This window comes from Bubalus kerabau, chromosome 21, assembly GCF_029407905.1.
Source record: "Bubalus kerabau isolate K-KA32 ecotype Philippines breed swamp buffalo chromosome 21, PCC_UOA_SB_1v2, whole genome shotgun sequence".
NCBI classification, from domain to species: domain Eukaryota; kingdom Metazoa; phylum Chordata; class Mammalia; order Artiodactyla; family Bovidae; genus Bubalus; species Bubalus kerabau.
This window is the reverse complement of record NC_073644.1, coordinates 51965800-51986801: the sequence shown is the minus strand read 5'-3', so window position 1 is coordinate 51986801 and position 21002 is coordinate 51965800. Positions and strand designations below refer to the sequence as shown.

General features: G+C 39.5%; 1 protein-coding gene across 5 annotated transcripts in view; it reads left to right on the top strand.

Annotated features, from left to right (window-relative positions):
• The window catches only part of DYM (dymeclin), a 400054-nt gene that overhangs the window by 251139 nt on the left and 127913 nt on the right, over nucleotides 1-21002 (top strand). For all 5 annotated transcript variants that reach the window (XM_055559056.1, XM_055559054.1, XM_055559053.1 and 2 more), the window contains one exon: nucleotides 18236-18338. In XM_055559056.1, coding sequence (XP_055415031.1) covers nucleotides 18236-18338 — 103 coding nt within the window. The remainder of the gene's footprint in view (nucleotides 1-18235; nucleotides 18339-21002) is intronic.

Below are 21002 nucleotides of genomic sequence, written 5' to 3'. Positions count from 1 at the left end.
AAACATATTTGGACCCTGTTTTATGCAAAGCACTGTAAAAAGATCTTCAATCAAAGCTGTACATGAACTTAGCATTTGGGAGAAAAACCATATTTACAGTACATGTATGTATTTTACATACGTGTGTAGGTGCATGGTTTAATAGCATAAAGCAGCATATTAAAATAAATAAGTAGGAGTACATAATTTGATAAAGAGGAAAAGCCTGCCTGCTAAGGTCGTTTTTTAAAATACCATTTCTATTATATTTTGCAAGTATCAATACAAAGGGACACATTTTATGAAATGAATTTGTTCTAGTCTTCAAAGACTTTGGGTCTTTAATCACTCATAGGTGTTTAATGCTCGGATTTCCTCCATATTTATTAGAACCATTTCTCCCTCAGCCTTTCCCCCAACCTCTGACTTGGTCTGACTGTCTTTGGCAAAGGCTACTGAATCTTGTCTTTGGCAATCATTGCTCTGCTCAACTTTCTCTGGATAGACGGAGGGATTTTTCATGAGAAGCAGAAAAGTGGAACGAAGAAGAAAAACATTGTGTGAACAGACCAATATTTCAAAAGCAATAGTTACTATCTTCCACTCCCCTACAGATAGGTTCATCTGCATGCACAACCTCCAAGGTCCTCTACCCCACACTCCCAGTACAGGTCAGCAGTCATTTCACACTGCATCAGTAGTCAATCTTTGCATGATTATAACCAGATATTTTTTCATGGATGATCCATATAGTATAAAATGGTAATAATTACTTCCTTAGAAAAATGTCTTTAATCTTTAGAATAAAATTTTGGCAGGGTTTAAAATTCTATGTTTGGTGTCGTTTTCACTCTGCGTATAGAAGGCATGGCTCATTGCTTTGTAGTTCTTAAGACGTCTAATGCCATACTAATTCTTGACAGTTTGTACGCGGTCCTCTCTCCCTTTCTCTCTCTCAGTTTTTATGAATTTTTTTGTCTTCAGTGTTTTAAAATTCCAGTTGTACACTACTATGCTTCCTCTTTACCTGTTTTCTGGATTCATGGTGAGCTCTTTCAGTTTGGAAATTCATGTTTCTCAGTTTTGAGAACTTTCCTTGGAATAATTATTTAGTAATTTCCTACTTTTCCCTTTCCATTTTCTCTGCTCTTTTAGAACATCCTATGTTAAACTTTGTGGACCAGATCTCTGCCATTTTTCCACTATTTACCATCTCTGTCTTTTCTGTTCCACTTCCTGGGAAAGTTCTTCAAATTTATTTTTCAACTCTTCTATTGGTTTTTTTCATGTCTACTGTTATATTTACCTTTTCCAAGAGCTCTTTTTTGTTCTTTGATATTCCTTTTTATATGACTTCCTTCTTGCTTCATGGCTGCAATAGATCTCTTTCTTTAGCTTAGTAATTGTAATAATTTGGGGATTTTCATCTTGTCCCTGCCTTTTCTCTGTTTCATCCAGAGAAACTTGTCATTTTAGTGGCTTTTTCTGGTTATCATGGCAGAGTTGATATTTAAAAGCGAGCCACTAAAGAACATATTGGAAGTTCTGTATGTTGGGCTTTGATGGCTGGTGACTTCATTTCAGAGTCCTTCAGCTGAACTAGGTTTCTGGAGAATCTCCAAGTGTCAGTATCTTCAGGTTCTTCTGTCTTTCACTTCTCATTTTCTTTTGTCTTTTTTTTTTTTTTTTTTTTGGCTATACTGTACAGCTTGTTGTTGTTATTCAGTTGCTCAGTGGTGTCTGACCCTTTGTGACCCTATAGACGACTGGAGCACGCCAGGCGTCCCTGTTGTTCACCATCTCCCAGAGCTTGCTCAAACTCCTGTCCGTTGAGTCTGTGATGCCATCCAGCCATCTCATCCTATGTCATCCCTTTCTCCTCCTGCCTTCAGTCTTTCCCAGCATCAGGGTCTTTTCCAATGAGTAGGCTCTTTGAGTCAGCTGGACAAAGTATTGGAGCCTCAGCTTCAGCATCAGTTCTTCCAATGAATATTCAGGGTTGATTTCCTTGAGGATTAACTGGTTTGATCTCCTTGCAGTCCAAGGGACTGTCAAGAGTCTTCTCCAACACCATAGTTTAAAAGCATCAATTCTTCAGCACTCAGCCTTGTTTATGGTTCAACTTGTTACATCCATTCATGACTATTGGAAAAACCATAGCTTTGGCTCGATGGACCTTTGTGGGCAAAGTAATGTCTGTGCATTTTAATACTGTGTCTAGGTTTGTCATAGCTTTTCTTCCAGGGAGCAAGCATCTTTTAATTTCATGGCTGCAGTCACCACCTGCAGTGATTTTGGAGCCCAAGAAAATAAAATCTGGCACTGTTTCCATTGTATCCCCATCTGTTTGCCATGAAGTGATGGGACTGGATGCCATGATCTTAGTTTTTTGAATGTTGAGTTTTAAGCTAACTTTTTCACTCTCTTCTTTCACCTTCATCAAGAGGCTCTTCAGTTCCTCTTCACTTTCTGCCATAAGGGTGGTGTCATCTGCATATCTGAGGTTATTGATATTTCTGCAGTCTTGAGTCCAGCTTGTGCTTCATCCAACCTGGCATTTCTCATGATGTACTCTGCATATAAGTTAAATAAGCAGGGTGACAATATACAGCCTTGATGTACTCCTTTCCCAATTTGGAACCAGTCTGTTGTTCCACAGCCTGTCCTAACTGCTGCTGCTTCATCTGCGTATAGGTTTCACAGGACACAGGTAATATGGTTTGATATTCCCATCTCTTTAAGAAGTTCCCCCAGTTTTTTGTGATCCGCACTGTCAAAGGCTTTAGCATAGTCAGTGAAGCAGAAGTAGATGTTTTTCTGGAATTCCCTTACTTTTTCTAGGATCCAGTGGATGTTGGCAGTTTGATCTCTGGTTCCTCTGCTTTTTCTAAATCCAGAGCTTGTACATCTGGACGTTCTCGCTTCACGTATGGTTGAAGCCTAGCTTGAAGGATTTTGAGCACAGCTTGTGGGATCTTAGTTCCCTAAAAAGGTAGTGAACCCAGGCCAACGGCAGTGCAAGTGCTGAGTCTCAAACAGTGGACTGCCGGGAAAATTTCCCACTTTTTACTTTTTCTTAAGTAATTTGTCAGTAATTTTCCTGAGTTTATAAACCACACTTGATAGCATTTTCTGAGCTGATTGGGGGATGAAGCCGAAGATTTCAGTGTTCAGCATCTAGGTTTTTACCTAATTACTTTCAATATAGTACTCCCATTGTCACTTGGGCCTTATATCCCTAAGTCCACAGTCTGCCTGCTTCATCCTTTGGAGAGTGAACACCGCCATTCTTTTGCCAGGATGGAGGTAGGCACTTATTGAACTAAATATGGAAGGAGAGGGAATGCAAAGTCTGACTTTTTTAATTTTTGAAATTAATTAATTTTTTGTTGCACTGGGTCTTCATTGCTGAATGGGGGCTACTCTGTAGTTGCGGTGCACAGGCTTCTCAATGCGATGGCTTCTCGTGGCAGAGCACAGGCTGTAGGTGCACGGGCTTCAGTAGTTCCCAGCATATGGGCTCAGTAGTTGTGGCTCATGGGAAGTCTGACTTTTTAATCCAGACTTTCAGTCACCTGTGTTGGGCCTCATCTGCATCCTCCTTTAAGCTTAATATCATTTGGTCTTCCTTCACTTCTAGCTTAGGTTTCAGCTTTTTCTTTCTAGTCCCTCTTCCACTCTCTATGTATACTAGTCCCTGAGTTTTCTCATCTGTTGCCATGGCTTTAGTTTTTGATTGTATGTTTATTGTTCTCAGATGCATATCTCTAACCTGCATCTCTTTCCTGAAGCAGACTCATCTTGCAAATGTGTACTTGAAACTTTCACTTGGATAATGAATAGGGATCACAAACTTAGCAGATCTAAAAAGGAATGCCCAAAGGTCCCCCTGGAACTACCCCCCACCCCAGCGGACCGTCTCCCATCTCAGACAGTGATACACCTACCTTTCCATTTGCTTCTGCTAAAAACTTGGATCATATCCTTGACTCTTCTCTTTCACCTCAAGTCCAGTCTAGCAACAAATCCTGTTGGCTTTGGGTTCAGCTTGGTGTGTATACCAAGGAGAGATATTGGAGGATTACTCTTAGGAGAAACTGAAGAGTGCTAAGACAACTGTGTTTCTAGGCAAATGGCAGAGAATGCTTGTTTGTTTGTTTGTTTTTAGTGCAGTAAAAATATGGAAAGGAGATATTTGCCTAACCATAAAAATACCAGATATTTCTGTAAAGAATCAGAAGCCAGATAAACTTTGACATTTTAAGCTTAGCAGAAGTACTTTTCAGGGAACTTCTACTTCGTATTTTATTCAGTGAACTAATATTGAATACCTGCTATGCACCAGGCATTGTTCTAGGTACTGGGAATATGTGTGCTCAGTCATGTCCAACTCTCTGTGACCCCATCGGCTGTAGCCTGCCAAGATCCTCTCTTCATGGAATTTTCCAGGCAAGAATACTGGAGTGGGTTGCCATTTGCTCCTCCAAGGGATCTTAAACAAAACAGGTGAAAATCCTGGCCATGGTGGAGTTTACCTACTAGTGCCGGATCAGAAAACTTTTTCTGTAAAGGACTAAGTAAATATTTTAGGCTTGGCACATCGGATTGTATCTGTCATTGTGCCATGAAAACAGCCATAGACAGTATGAATGGATGTGACTGTGAGCCAATAAAATTCTCTTTACAAAAGTAGGTAGTCGAGGAATTCCCTAGCAGTCCAGTGGTTAGGCCTCTGGACTCTCAACTGCCAAGGGCCCAGATTGAATACCTGGTCAGAGAACCAAAATCCCACAAGCTGCACGGACAAAAAACCAAAAAACAAACAAAAAGAAACAGATGGTGGGCTGGATTTGATTTGTGAGCTCTAGTTGGCCAGCCTCTGTTCTAGTGGATGGAAACAGTAACAACATATAAGTAAAGCATATAGTATTTTATAAATTGAGGAATAGTGTAGGAAAACAGGGAGCAGTCGAAGGAAACTAGGGCGTGCCAGGTGTGGGTTATGATAGACCTCAAAGAAGAGATGACATTTGAGCAAAGACTTGAAGATAAGGGAGCAAGCCATTCCAGACTCCAGCACGTGTGAAAAAGGAAACCCTTTGTTTTCAAAGGGAGAATTGTGGAGACTCCACAGGAGACTGTGGAGAATAGCTCACAGAAGAAATGCAGGGAGTGTTGGGAACCTCGGAGACTTGAACTGAGGAGTCAGCACCTCCAGAGCACAGTCTCGGCCTCCCTCCCCTTCTCCCTTTCTCCTGTGACTTTCTGTGTCTGTAGGTCTGTGTTGGTGTGTCGTGTCTGTGGTGTCTCTTCTCTTTCACTCTATCAGCTTAGGTTCATTTTCTCCTCTTGCATGTGGATTTTCTCCATGAAGTGAAACCATGATCTTAGGCACCTTACACCTTTACAGTCTTCTAACCAGAGAGGAGCAGCAGTCTTTCTCACCATTCCTAGTTGGGAAAATCTTAGGGAAAGTTTTCAACTGGCTTATCTTAAAGCATGTATCCATTGACCTTTCTTTGTGACCCAGGGGATGGGGTATTACAATTGACTCAGCATGTACCATGGACTCAGCTTTTTTCGGGAGAGGCAGTTCTTTTCCTAAAAGAAGTAAGTGGAAGTGAATCGTGCTGGTCAGGAAAAAAAGCCCACCCTAGGTAAGATGATAAAATAGAGTGGTTATGAGTATAGACTCTAAATCAGGTTACTGAGGTATAAATTCTGTCTCTTCCACATATAAGCAGTATAATCCTTGGCAAGCTAGTTTGCCCCTCTAATGCCCTAGTTTCCTCTTGTATATTGTGATGATAACATTGATACCCTCTTCATTAAGCATGTTGTATATTAATTTAGTTAAAAATGTGAAAGATTAAAAAGGTACGTGGCATAGAGTACATCTTAAGCAAGTGACAACTTACTGTCATTATTTATCCTCAGCACATAAAAGGATAACCAGTGGGATCTGCCCTAGGAATGTAAGGTTGCATTAACATAACACGATCATTCATTACAGTCTGCTGTATTAGTAGACTTAAACTGTACGGTCATCTTAATAGGTATACGAAAAGCATTTAGTGAAATTCAACACCTATGCGTGATGATAAGAAAATTCGGTTAGCAAGGAATAGAGAGGAATTTCCTCACAGCTAAAGTCATAATTAATGGTAAAAGACTAAACGCATCTTCCCATGGATCAGGAAAATGGCAAGGATATTTGCTTTCATATTTATTGATTATTGTGGTAGAGATCCTAGCCAGTGCAATGACTTGAGAAAAAGAAATGTTAATAATCTAGGTTAGATAAGAAGATCTAAAGCTGTATTTATTCCCATAAAACATGGTCAGATGTTTAAAAATCCTAATGAATCTATAAAAAATCTAGTAGAATTAATAAATGAATTTAGCATAAGATAAAAAGTCAGTATAAAATAATAAGTTTACTTTAATATTTTTTGTAATAAACAACCAGAAATTGAGATTTTAGAACAATGCTATTTACAATAGCATAAAAATATGAAATAACTTAAGAATGAACATAGCAAAATCTAGGCAAGATCTATACAATGAAAACTGAAACACTGCTGAAAGAAAGAAGACCAAAATAAACAGTGATCTCATGCTTATGAATCAGAGACTTAGTATTAAGATCCTGAAACTGAACTATACGCTCTAATAATCCTTATCAAAACCCCACCATACTTTTTTGGTAGAAGTTGACAAAGTTGATTCTAAAATATGTATGAATGTACAAAGGACCAAGAATACCTAAAGCAGTTTTGACAAAACTTAAGTTGGAGGATCAAACTCCCTGATTGCAGGATTTACTCTAAATTATAGCTAGAGTAACCAAGACAGTATGTGGTAGACCAGTGGAATAGAATCCAGAAATACATCTGTGCATATATAGTCAGTGAAATTTTGACAAGACTGCCAGGGTAATTCACGGGGTGAAAGGGATAGTCCTGTCAACAAATGGTTCTAGAACAATTAAATATTTATATCCCCCAAGCCCCAATAACAACAAAATGAAACTTGACTCTTACTGCATCCGTACATACATATTAAAGTTCAAACGGAGCACAGACCTAATTATAAGAGTTAAAATTATATAACTTCTAGAAGAAATCATAGGAGAAAATCTTTTGAATCTTGGGTTAGGCAAAGATTTATAATACAAAAAGTACATGTAATTTTTTTTAATTTCATGAATTGGACTTCATCAAATTCTAAAACTTGACTCCACTTCCCCTACCTCTCTCCAGAATGGGAGAAGTTGTTTACAAAAATAAATAACACCCAATAATGAGATTCAAAATAAGGAAATATAGATTCTTTTCTCAGTATATTTAAGGTCACTGTTTAATCTTCATCAATGTTAAATTCTTTTTTTAGTTTTGTATCACACACCCTACTCTGTGTTGTACTTAGGGTATATTTGCATGTTTATAACTTATAGGTCATGAGAGACAGCTGCCTCTGAATAGACTGTAATTTTATCTCAATGACAGTACCCAAATGTTTAAAAAATGATACTACAACAAGTTTGATGTTCAACTGATAGCGGGTTGGTCAAGAGGATGAGATGGTTAGATGGCATCACTGACTCTACAGACGTGAAACTGAGCAAACTCCGGGAGAAGGGGAGGGCAGGGAAGCCTGGCATGCTGCAGTCCATGGGGTCGCAAAGAGTCAGACATGACTTAGGGACTGAACAGTAACAACAAAGTTGGTCAAAGAGGACAATTTCCAGTTTTTTTTTTTTTTTAATTGGTAGAAAATTGCTTTACAGTTTTGTGTTGGTTTCTGCCATATGACAGCGTGAATCAGTCATAATATCCCTTTCTTCCTAAGTGAATCAGTCATAATATCCCTTTCTTCCTAAGTGAATCAGTCATAATATCATAATATCCCTTTCTTCCTAAGTCTCCCTTCCCAAACTTCCAGTTTTAAGTTCTGGAGATCTGATGTACAGCATGGTAATCACATGACTGAGTGACTGAACTGAACCAAACTGATATACTTGAAAGTAGCTCAGAAAGTAGATCTTGAATGTTCCTGCCACAAGAAAGAAATGGTAGTTATGGGATGGGATGGAGATGTGAGCTAAAGCTGTGGTAATTATCATTTTGCAGTGTGTCTGTATCAAACCAACATGCTGCACACCTTCCATAATGTCATATATCATTTATTATCTCAGTAAGGCTGGGAGAGAATATTTTAAAACTGACAAAAAAGAAAAATCTGATAAAGGACTTGTGTCTGGAATATATGAAAAACTCTCACAACTCAAGAAGAACAAAAACACTTTTTAAAAAAATGGACCAAAGATATGAATAGACTCTTCAGCAGAGAAAACGTTGAGCCCAAGAAAATTCATTAGGGGAAGGCAAATTGAAACTACAGTGAGATCTACTTCACATCCACTAAAATAGCTAAATGTAAAGTCTGAAATATCAAGGCTTCCCTGCCCTCCACTTCCCTGCTACCAAAAATGTAGAACAAAAGTTTGATGGTTTCTTTTAGAGTTAAAACAATTGGCATACAATGCCACAGACCCACTTCTAAGTATTTATTCAAGAGAAATGAAAACATATGTTCACATAAAAACTTGTACAAGAGCATTTATAGCCGCTTTATTCATAATAGCTCAAAACTGAAAACAACCCAAATATCCCCAAATTGAGATTCATGCATACAGTGGAGACTACTCAGCAGCATAAAGGAGTGGACTGCTGGCACAGAGCAGTGCGGGTCAGTGTGAAGAGTGTTATGCAAGGGAACGGAAGCCAGACAGAAAAGAGTGCTCTGCACGTGAAATCCAGACGGGACAGAACCATTGTGATGGAAAACAGACTCCTGGTTACCTGGGGTAGGGTCTGGCGAGGTGCATATTGGACGAGGGACTTGACTTCAGAGGGGCACAAGGGAACTTCCTGGGGTGAGGGAATTGTCTCTATCATGATTATGGTGATGAGTCACATGGATGTTTGTATTTTTCAAAACTCTTTGAATTGTCTGCTTAAAATTGGTCCGTTCCTCAATAAAGCTGATTAAAACTATCCAGCAGCCTGAGACTACGTTTAGTCGTGAACTGAGTCGTGAAGTGAGTGTAGATCAGAGGCAGGATGAGCATAGCCTCTCACAGAGGGTGTGGAGTTGTGCCTCCAAGGAGAGGCAGCATTGAGATGGGCCAAGAGGAGGAGGGGCTCGCTGCCCGGAGGAGGAGTCCATGTCTGCAGCGGAGACAGCGGGAAGCTAGGCGTGGGGAGACTGTTTCTAGCTATAACTCTGCTTTAATAAATAACTTTAATAAACTTTGTATTTCTTTGCATTTTGAAAAGCTCTGGAGGGTTTATGAAGGACTTTTGTATTCACTACTCTGTGTCACTTTGACCTTGGCTGAACCACCAGCTCTGTTTCCTCACCTGTGGAGTTGAGGTCTGCCTCATGTCTCTGGTGGCACCCCTTGTGAGTGTGTCAGAGGCAGGACTGGGCCGTGGAGAGGCTGTGACCACACGTTGTGAGCAGCGGCAAGGTACTTGTGGGCATGTCTGCGGTGGTCAAGGAGGGGCCCCCACCGCCCCTCCTAGTCACTGACCTCTGTCTGCCTTGCCTCCTCCGCAGGCTTATACACTCACTCTCCTCGCCCCAGCACTACCTGTTTCCCCACGTCCTGCTTCTCTCCCAGCCACCGGGGACCAGCTTCTGCCTCCTCCTCCCCACTGAAAAATGTTTCTTTTACCATCACCGTTGATTCCTTGCCTTGTGTCAAATCCGGTGACTTTATTTTTTTCAGTCCTTCTTTACTTTTTAACAGTGGTGAGTGCTCCCCCCTTAAGATGGTTCTCCTAACTTCCAGAAGAATGTCTTCTCTTCCCCTCCTTCTACTCCGAGCTTTCGTCAGATACTCTTTACTGGCTTTACCCAGAATTCTGTCCTTGTTTTATACTAGTAATGTGTTATCCTTGGGTGATCACCTGTACTTTTGTGATTTCAACTGATGCTGCTAAGTCGCTTCAGTCGTGTCCGACTCTGTGCGACCCCATAGACGGCAGCCCACTAGGCTCCTCTGTCCCTGGGATTCTCCAAGCAAGAACACTGGAGTGGGTTGCCATTTCCTTCTCCAGTGTATGAAAGTGAAAGTGAAGTCCCTCAGTCGTGCCCGACTCTTAGCGACCCCATGGACTGCAACTCACCAGGCTCCTCCATCCATGGGATTTTCCAGGCAAGAGTACTGGAGTGGGTCAACTGATGCTAACAGCCCTTAAATTTCTTAACATCTCTCCTGAGCACCTGGTGTTTTTGGAATCTGGACATTGCTAACCATGGGCATCTGGGTATTCTGGAGCACCTCTGAGTTTCATGGCAGAACTGTTAAGAACACCACTATGAGAGCCCATCTGCCTGAATTTGACTCCTGACTCCACCACTTAGTAGCTATGAGTCTTAACCACTCCCGCCTCAATTTCATCATCCCTTCAAAATAAAAAAAAGCTGGAGAATAACAGCACACACGTCAGATGGCACCTGGTGATGAACAATGTCTGATGCACAGGGAGCTCTGTCAGTGTGTGTGCTGCTGCGCTTGTCTTTGAGACACAGCTCTTTGTTTCCCAGGTCTTCTCCCCGCTCTTTGGCTCTTCTTCGTATATCCCTGGCATGTTCAGTCACATTCTCAGCCCGCCACTAGATTTCCCAGACCTGAGAGTCATCCAGGATTCCTATTTTTCCCCAAATAGCTCATACCTGCTTCAATTCAAGCCCTCCTCACCTCTCACTTTTAGCAGCGTAAAAGTTATGCCAAATTATCTATTTCCACTCCTGTTCTCTTGCCCACCCTGTCCAACCTTCCCATCCTGTCTAGGGGCCGAGAATCTTTCTCAAACAAGTGTAATTGTTATGTACCTGTACCTCCTTGCACAGGTGTTGGGTATTTGGGTTCTGTGACAGGGCCTCTGCAGCCACCTCGAGGTGAGAGAGCATCAGGGAGAGACGGAGGACAGAGAAGAACGAGGGGGCTCGGTCACCCTTCCTGCCCACCTCCCACCTGGACACCAAACACAGCAGCTTTGTATTTTTCTCTTACTTACCTTTGTAGTCCTGCTGTCGGAAAACACTTCTGGCTTTCAGGATGAAGTCCAAGGTCTCACTAAGACATGAGAGGCGCTTTATGAACTATTCCTGTTCCTGCCCTGACCATACCATGGTGTGCCAGATACTTCACACTTTACGAGCATGTGTGCTTTACTGTTGACTGTACCCATAATGCTCGGATTTCCCTGCTTCCTCTCATACTCTGCTCTCTGCCCATGTTACCTTTCCCGTTGCCTGATTTGCTTGGCTAACTTCAGATTGGTCCTTAAGATTCAGCTCAGGCATCATCTCCAGAAATGATTTCCTGTCCCCAATTCAGGTGTGGTCAGACATCCTCATCTTTGTCCCCATTTCTGCCCACGCATCTCTCCATCACCATTGACAGGAGCACTTGTATACAAGCATATCCTCCTTGACCTGACCGTGCCCTCCAAGAGGGCAAGGTAGAGGTCTTGTGGCTTTTGCTAGTAGCTGTATCCCAAGCAGACAACTTGCTCTTCCGTGACACGTAGTCAGTTCTTGGTAAACGATTGAGTTACTGTCTGTCTCAGTAACCTGATGGTGCACACCACTTGGCATTTTTTTAAACAGATCCTGCCAATCTTGCTGGATTCATCTCTTGGCCTGTCTAACGCTCCCCACTCTGTGGACTTGCACTAGCTTTGCCTCGTAAGCTCTGGGTACTTCCCTGACGGCTCTGTGCCTTTCTGTATGCTTCTCCGCCTTTCAGAATGGCTCTCCCTTCCCCTTTACGTTTCCCCATAGGCAAACCCCTGAACCTTCAAGGCCACCATCAAGATAGATTTCCTCTGGGAGACGTACCTAGCCTTCAGCTTTACTCCCACAGCACTCTCTCAGACCCATGGCGTTCTCTGATTCCAATATTGTAGACATTTTTCCCCTTATTCCATTAGACTTGAGTTCCTTGGGGGCAAGGAACCATGTCTCTTTACTCATTTTCTAAGACTGATTAGCTTCCATTAGTTTCTCACTCCATATAGAAAGGTCCAGGACTTTTGATGTGCCATAAGCGGCCCTCCACAGTCTGTCTTTAAACTGTCTTATCTCCTGCCACCAACTGGGCACCTAAATGACAGCCCTTTGCAGCAGCCAGTGGTTTTCTGAGCACATTCCAGGTTGGACTCATCATGCGTGTTTATATGTTTCTTTCTTTTATGAAATGCTGACTGTTGGCAGGGGCTCTGTTTTCTTCAGGATAGTGTGTTCTTTTTTATTTGTTTTTAAAATGTCTAATATTTCAGGCATACACCAAAAAAACAGAGTAACGGAGTCCCCTAGATATGTTGTTGTTGTTTAGTCACTAAGCTTTGCCCAACTCTTTGTGACCTCATGGACTGTCGTGCACCAGGCTTCCCTGTCCTTCTTCACTATCTCCCCGAGTTTGCTCAAACTCATGTCTAGTGAGTCAGTGATGTTATCCAACTATCTTATCCTTCGTGGCCCTCTTCTCCTGCCCTCAATCTTTCCCAGCATCAGGGTCTTTTCCAATAAATTGATTCTTTGCATCAGGTGGCCAAAGTATTGTATGTATTGTATGTATATATCTAGTATAACCAAAATATATATATATGTGTGTATATATATAGTATGTATATATCTAGTATAACTGAAAGAATATTTGAGAGAGAGTGTGCTGAACCTCTCATTTCTTCCTCCCTGATCTCATTTCCATCCTTTCTCAGAGAATGATGACTATCTTAAATGTCATGTTTATCACTTCCATGTGTGTTTTATTCAAAAGTTTTATCTGTAGAAGATATATAATGTTGATTTGTATGCTAAAGACACTGAATAAATAGTAATTCCTTGTTCACATTCTCTACCAGGGTCCTTGCTCATTGAACAACATTGTTTTTTTGAGATTTATCCCGTTTAGATACCCTTTAATAATATACTGTCATATAATTATATATGAATAAATACAATATATATTATATATAAATATATATTATATATTATTATATAAAATACATATGATAATATTATATTATATATTATATTGTATAATATATAATATATAATGGCACATAGTGTGCCATTATATGACTATCCCACAGTTTATTTACCCATTGCATTCTTGACCAGAATTTTTATTGCTTTTAGTTTTTCACCATTAAACGAATTTATAATGAACATGCTTGTACAACAAGGAAAATCCAGCCTTTTTCTAATTTAAATTCACTATCATGACAGCTATATTCTGAGTATCAGTGCACTTGGAAGTCAGTTTCACTTATTTCCAGAATCAGAATTACACCTTCCATACAAATATCATGTGTGTTGCTTACTCTCACTAGCATTTAACTGGGGCTGATATTTTGAATGCAAAAGCTTTGAGCAAAAGTTACTTTTCTCAGCAATTTGCAAATCATGTCTCATATAAATTTAGGTCATTGTGCCCTAAAAGGAGAAGGCAATGGCACCCTACTCCAGTACTCTTGCCTGGAAAATCCCATGGACGGAGGAGCCTGGTGGGCTGCAGTCCATGGGGTTGCTAAGAGTCGGACACGACTGAGCAACTTCACTTTCACTTTTCACTTTCATGCATTGGAGAAGGAAATGGCACCCCACTCCAGTGTTCTTGCCTGGAGAATCCCAGGGACAGGGGAGCCTGGTGGGCTGTCATCTCTGGGGTCGCACAGAGTCGGACATGACTGAAGCGACTTAGTAGCAGCAGTGCCCTAAAAATGCTAAATGGAAGACAAAATTAGAATTTTTTAAAAAAATTTAGGAAAACTTTGAGAGCTTTAGCTAACAGAACTGAGAAAAAAGCCTATTAGATGGCAGAAGACTAATAGCCTGAGTAAATTTGAATTCTGTTTCTCATTCGCGATAGAAAACTGGAAGTGACCTCAGATCATCTGTTCCTACACCGACTTTCTTAAAAACAGCTAGGAGCAGTAGCTACAGGTTCTTGAGGTGGACCATATCAACACTGCAGGCCTGAAGCAGTCAAATTTTCTGTTGTGTCCAACTGAAAGAGCTTATGTTTGAATTGCGGTTCCCTTCCTTGTTTTGTCTTCTGCTAACAAGGAAAGCAGAATGTTAGTATTCTCTTTTAAAATAAACAAACTAGCCTTTCTTCTCTGAAGAAAACATTATCAAACCCTCTTTGCTTTGATTCCTAGGACTCGTTTCGTAAATGTCTTCAATTGATGATAAAAGCTACCACAGATTACCTCTTTTGTCCTTCTCTAAAGGGTACATTCTTAGAACACTGACTGAGAAAATCCCAGGTTTGTTGAACCCATGAAATAGTTCTGGTATTATGTAAACATAAAACGCGCTGTTTTGCATTTGCTTTCCATTTGCCCCCTTTCCTCTTACTAATACCAAAAAGCTCACTTCTTCCAGGTATGTTTACTGCTTTAGCTTTGTGTTTAGGCACCCCGTTGATGCCCGTTTGAGTCTTGCCATGCCATATACTAGAATCAACCACCAAAGACCATTCCATCTCAAAAAACTTCTGAAACTCCATTTATTTCAGAAAATTCGCTAAGTAGTATGACTTCACTTTCACTTTTCACTTTCATGCATTGGAGAAGGAAATGGCAGCCCACTCCAGTGTTCTTGCCTGGAGAATCCCAGGGACGGGGGAGCCTGGTGCGCTGCCGTCTATGGGGTCGCACAGAGTCAGACACGACTGAAGCAACTTAGCACTAGCAGCAGCAGTATATTTAGTTATGTAATATAATGGCCTTGAAGGGCTTAGAATGTGGCCTTGAAGCCGTGTGCAGAGCTGGCGTGCCTGGATGTATGTCTGCTTCTGCAGCCAAAAGTGTCCTGAGCAGAAGCCTGCTTTTGTAGATAGTTCTGTGATTTCAGAGGGGTGCCAAGGTGGCACTAGTGGTAAAGAGCCTGCCTGCCAATGCAGGAGACATAAGAGACATGGGTTTGATCCCTGGGTCAGGAAAATCCCCTGGAGGAGGAAATGCCAACCCATTCCAGTATTCTTCTGTAGAGAATCCTGTGGTTAGAGGAAGCTGGCAAGCTATAGTCCATAGGGTTGCAAAGAGTCAGACACAACTGAAGTGAGTTAACATAACAACATACTAACTAATTAGATGAATCTTACTAATTTCCCCCTTTTATGCATTTCCTTGTGAATGTGCTTTATACACTATTTCAACATATTTTTATCTCTTCATTTTCATTGCCTGAAAAATAATTGTATTTTTAAGAATATATACACCTTGCAGTTCAGTAATATGTTCAATTATTCTTTTACTCAGCAGTTTTACTTTATCCTATAGTCAGTCTCATCTCAGGTATGCCAAAAATTATGTACAGGAGTGTTCACTGCAGTGCTGTTTATGATACAAAAAATTGTGAACATTGCAATGATACTTTTCTAATGGATTAGTCAAAATGTGGTTTATACATATGCTTGGATATCAGTTAACTAACAGTCAATATATGTTTTATTGAATGAATCAAAGATTGTATTATTAAGTGGAAAAAGTACAAGGTACAGAGCAATACCTATTTTGTGAATTAAAAAGCATGGATGTATATGTACAGTATTCGTTCCTATACATGCTTTGATGAATATAACATTTCTGGAATCATAGACAATAAACTGCTAACATTTGTTACCAGTGGGTCATGGGAGTGAATGTGAGGAAAAAGCATGATGTTTACTTTTAACCTGGAAAAAGAAAAAAACAAGGCAAAGCTAAACTCAAATAAAGAAGACCCATAAAAATAAAATGACAGAAACAATGCACAGACCCTTAAGATTGAGTCTTTTTCCTACTTCTTTACACACTTCCACCTCACTCTTCTCGCTGTCCCCTGTTTTGCCTCTGTGCTTTGCCTTCTGTTTGGAAATGCCTTCTCTCTCTTCTTGCATGGATGTTTTTTCCTCTTCAAGACTTTATGTAAAGTCTAACCCCTTCATGAAACCTTACTGGACTATTCCATTTCACAGAAATCTCTCTTCATCAACATGTGCTTGATCAGTGTTACATGATTTCACACTTATTCACCCAGTAATTGTTTCACAGATTTTCTGGAAGTATTTGAATATGAATCTAGAGAATATTCTTGGCTTTGTTACATTTGCTTTGTGCACATCCAGCATTACCCATAAGTGTTAAGAAACTTTTTCATTTTTTAACATTTTAATGTTAGTTAATAATCTGGAAAGAATACTTAGTAGTCTTGTTTTCAGTAATTATCCCATTTAAACCATCTGAAATAGTTAGGTATTTTCCTAAATTGATATTCAGATCAATATTCTATTTAGAAAGATACCACTAAGAAATACTAGAGTAATGTTTCAGGCCTTAGAAAAGATATACAAGCCTTACTTATATGGAAAAGTACATGGAATCAGAAGTGTCTTTATTTTTAACCCATTGTCTAGCCCAAAGAGGAATTCTTTTTTCATTAGATATAGTAGATGTAATATTAGGATCATATACTTATATATATTTGAAACTCTGTTATTTGGCATATACACATTTATGACTGTTACAGCTTCTTGGTAAATTCATCACTATAAAATTTCTCTCTTTATCTCTAGTAATAATCTTATCCTTAAACCTACTTTGTCTAATATTAATATAGCCATTCCACCTTTCTTATGATTATTGTTTGTATTAAACAATATCTCTTTTGAATCATTTTACTGTTCACTTATCTGTATCTTCAAGTTTACAAGTGTGGCTCTTATAAATAGCATGTTTTTGCGTTTAGTTTTTTTACCTAGTCTGACAATCTCTTGTCATTTAACCAAAAGGTTTAATCCATTTATATTTAATGTAAGTTTGTTTTATACTTTGAAAATAGCTCACTTAGTTCTGTTAGGATCCATCTTAGAATAATCTTTACTCTTGGTTAGAATACTACTCCTAAAACTTTATCTTTCCAAGAATTCAACTGAGTGTTATCTCCACTCTGACAGGTTGGAACTTCAGCATACCTCCAGTCTTTTGTGATTTCCAAAATCTGTTTGGTTTGTGCCTCCTGTATGGTGGTTCACTGTCATGTGAGGTCTGTCTTTGCACAGCACAGCATAGTATTTAGCCAAACACTCAAGAATTGAAGCAGGTTTTGGACCTCCCTCTTGCAGTTCCCTCCAGTCTAACAATCTACTCTGCAAATTCCAGCTGCCACAGAAGCCCCAGATTCAAATCTGTCTTCTCAGTGCAATACTCTTGTGCACTGCTTGGGCCCCAGCTTTCTGAGCCACATTCTAAAATGTTCCTCTGAATAGAAACTCACTTTCTAGGTAATGAATCACATGGGCCCCCCCAAAAGGCTCCCCTAGTGGCTCAGATGGTAAAGAACTACCTGCAGTGCAGAGACCTGGGTTCAGTCCATGTGTCAGTAAGATCCCCTGGAGAACGGAATGGCTACCCTCTGCAGTATTCTTGCCTAGAGAATTCCATAGGCAGAGGAGCCAGGTGGGCTACAGTCCATGGGGTCCTAAAGAGTCAGACACAACTGAGCGACTAACACAACACGTTGGATCTCTCTTATTTTAGGGATCATAATCCTGTATCCAGTTGTTGTTGGGCATCTGAAAGCAGTTACTTCGTATTTTTCGTTCAGTTTTTAGTTGTTTACACAGGCAAGTTATTCAGTACCAGTTAATCCATCATGGCCAGAAGCAAAATCTTATAATACAATATTGAAAGTCAGTCTTTTTGAGAAATAAGAATATAAAGCCATAATATAGAATCGTGGACTCTATATTATGCTAGAGAAATAATCTAATACACTTATTTGAAAGATGAGAAAATTGAGATACAGCAAGCTCAAGTGATTTGTAATAGAGTATACACTCTGAGTTACTCCTAAAGTCAGTTCATGTCCCAGGTTTTCTAAATTTCTGTCCACTGTTCTTTCCATGATAGTAATCTTCTGAAAGTTTCTCTTGTGCTTGAAATACGGTCTTAAACTGGAAAACTTTTATTTTTTAGAGCCCTTAGAATTTAAACATTCTTTTCACTTTATCATTTATTATATCAATAGTATTGTTAATCTTGCTTTTCACACAGGCATAAAAAATAATCAATTACAAGTATATTTTGAAATAATTGACATTCTGTGTAATTATATAATTCCATATAAAACCTATGAAAGGAGACACTTAGTTCTTTTAATATAATTGGGCTTTTGTTTGTTTTTTCAGCTTGTTTTCCTTGCTGTCGAAAAAACACAACAAAGTTCTGGAACAAGCCACACAGTCCTTGAGAGGTTCGCTGAGTTCCAATGATGTTCCTCTACCAGATTATGTAAGTAGTTACCTTGTCAATAAAAAATTTTTCCTTTCATTGCTAAATTAAAAAATAACAATTTCCCCTCTTCCCAAGTTCTGACTGTTCTTGGCCACTAAGAAACCTGTAATAGAAAATAAAGAAGAAACATTTCAAATCAAGGGAAAAAGTTTTTTCAAAGATGATTAACACGTGGTTGAAGAAAGTCAAACCTAAATCAATGATTGTTAATAATTAGGAATCTTCTTACCTTAGTCAGGAAGGCCACCCAAACTAATTACAGAGAAACGAAAGGAGGAATTTTGTAAGAAGTATGCAGTGGTTTCTCACTAAACTCAAGGGGAAGATACACACCTGGATTTCAGAGAACAAGAACCTAAAATTGAAAAGCCATTGGATTCTTCAAAATAGCCTGTCTTTCTGGACATTTAGTTTTGTTATCTGCTTCTTTTTGCTTCAGATTTATTCTGCTGCTGCATCCCGTAGGCCCCTTTTCTATAGTTGCTGTCTGAAATAGCAACCTTCACCCCTCCTCCCACCCTACTTCCCTCCCAACCTTTAATGTGTTTTAGTGAGAGTCATGCCTTTTGCTGACTGTTCAGAGTCCTCTAATTCTCAGGTCCTGGGAGAGAGAGAATCTAACTGGCTCTGTGGGGGGTCTCGTCCAGGGTGTCTGCCCTGGTCTCGTCAGTCCTGGTCAGCAGAGAACAGCAGTAACATGTGGCATTTGTTCCCCCTGCTTTTAAAGATGAAGAGGTTATTACCACCTGACCGCAGAGCATGATGATAGAATAGAATAGACGCAGCCCAGAGAAGAGCGCTGTGGAGTGAGAAGGCGAACCCGTCGTGTGGGTTCCTTTAGGACAGCAGCATTGTCCGTGACACTTCTTATATTGTGGAGCATGCTTAGATGAGGATATGAAAAACTTTCATGTCACGAGTCACAGAGATAGTTCATCCAGTTCTAATAAGAACTTCCCTATTTGTTTATCTGAGGACAACTTAAAGTCGATATTCAGAAACTTGAGCAGAAAATTTTTGTATTCTGAGTTAGAAGTGGTGATGTGTACCAGACAGCCAGAGAGTTGTTTTGCTTGTTTCCTGCTGTGGTTTGTTTCATTTCTAAATGGTTGTGCTGATACGAGACTGTGGGAACAGCACCCAGTCCGGATATCAGACACTGATAAACAGAGATAGCTATGTGCAGCCACAACCTGACTGGCGCTGTTTTTCTTCTCTTATATTTATTTATTTAGTGTGTGTGTGAGAAAGATGTTATGATCTGTCATCCCATTAAGGTATTAAGTTTGAAATTCCAAAGTACTTCTCTCTTACAAAAAAAAACCAGTATCTTTTAAAATTTTCCTGCTAGCTGAATATTCTCATCTTTTTGGAAAAAATGAGCATTATGGCTAATTTAATTCTTCTCTTGTCATAACTTGTTATAAGAAAAGTAATTCTTTATACTTACTCCTTGGAATCCACATTTGGGGCCAGATTGGCAATAGGGTTATGTTTATTAAGAATATGAATTTTGCTCATCTGTGAATGTTTTGACATTTTTATACATGTATAATTTGATTTATATAGTATTCCTGTTGTTTCATTCCACACAAAATGTGTTGAATGTGTATGCTGAGGTTGCCCTAATAGTATTCTCCTTTAATCAGAGGCCTGAAAATTGATATTTTCTTTGAGAAAATGGGTCACATTTAATAGCATTTGCCAGTTATGGAGGTGATTATGCAGCGAACGCACAAGCTGAACTCGTAATGGATATATGAAGTCGGCTATTGAACTGTACAGTTTTTAGAGTCCTTGTTTTCCTCTTGCATGAAATTTTCACCAAGTGTTAATAAAAAGGAACTTCTTGAAGCATCTGCTTTCTAGAAATACAAGGAAAATTCCATATGAAGCTGTCATTGACAGTCTTATTTTAACATTTATATGTATGAGACTTTGCAAATCACAGCGTTTTTCAGATAGGTTTATGAACTTGAATTTTGCTGCCTTTGCTTAGAGCTAAGTGAAGAGGGTGGGTAACACTGATTCAGTTGTAGTACAGATGATTGTGAATCACTCCCCCTGCCACTAGACTGAAAGGTGACTAAAGAAAACAGTAGCAACCTCAAAAGTAAGTGCTGTGGTAGTTCTTCTTAGTGACAACTCATGTTTTATTGGTCATTCTCATTGCTCAAAACACTATGTATGAGAGCGTGAACTTTTGAAATCATGTTCTCATTATCCTTCTCTTTTAACTTGGCCATTAATTGGACGAATAAAGTATGTTCTCTTTTTCTTCCCCAGAAATTTCACTTGTTAAGTGTCTTTGCCAACAACCACATAAAATTCTGTGTCCTCAATGAATGCATTACAACACTTGTTTGTAAAAGACGGCAAAGGAAAATGAAAGGGCCTTAATGCAGCAGTGAACTCCCAGATGTATACTTTCTACACCAGGACCGAGAGAACTATATTAGCAGAGAGTTTGAATACGTGCATAAAAATAAGGATTTGTTTTTCTTCTCACTGGAGTACATAGAGTACTTTCAGACTACCTAGAGATTTCTGAGTTTATTAAGAAAAGTTTATTGTCATTATACTGTATAATTCACCAGTCAATTGAGTAACAGCATAGAAAACAAATAGCATGTTATGAAAACATTAACATTAGTACTTTAG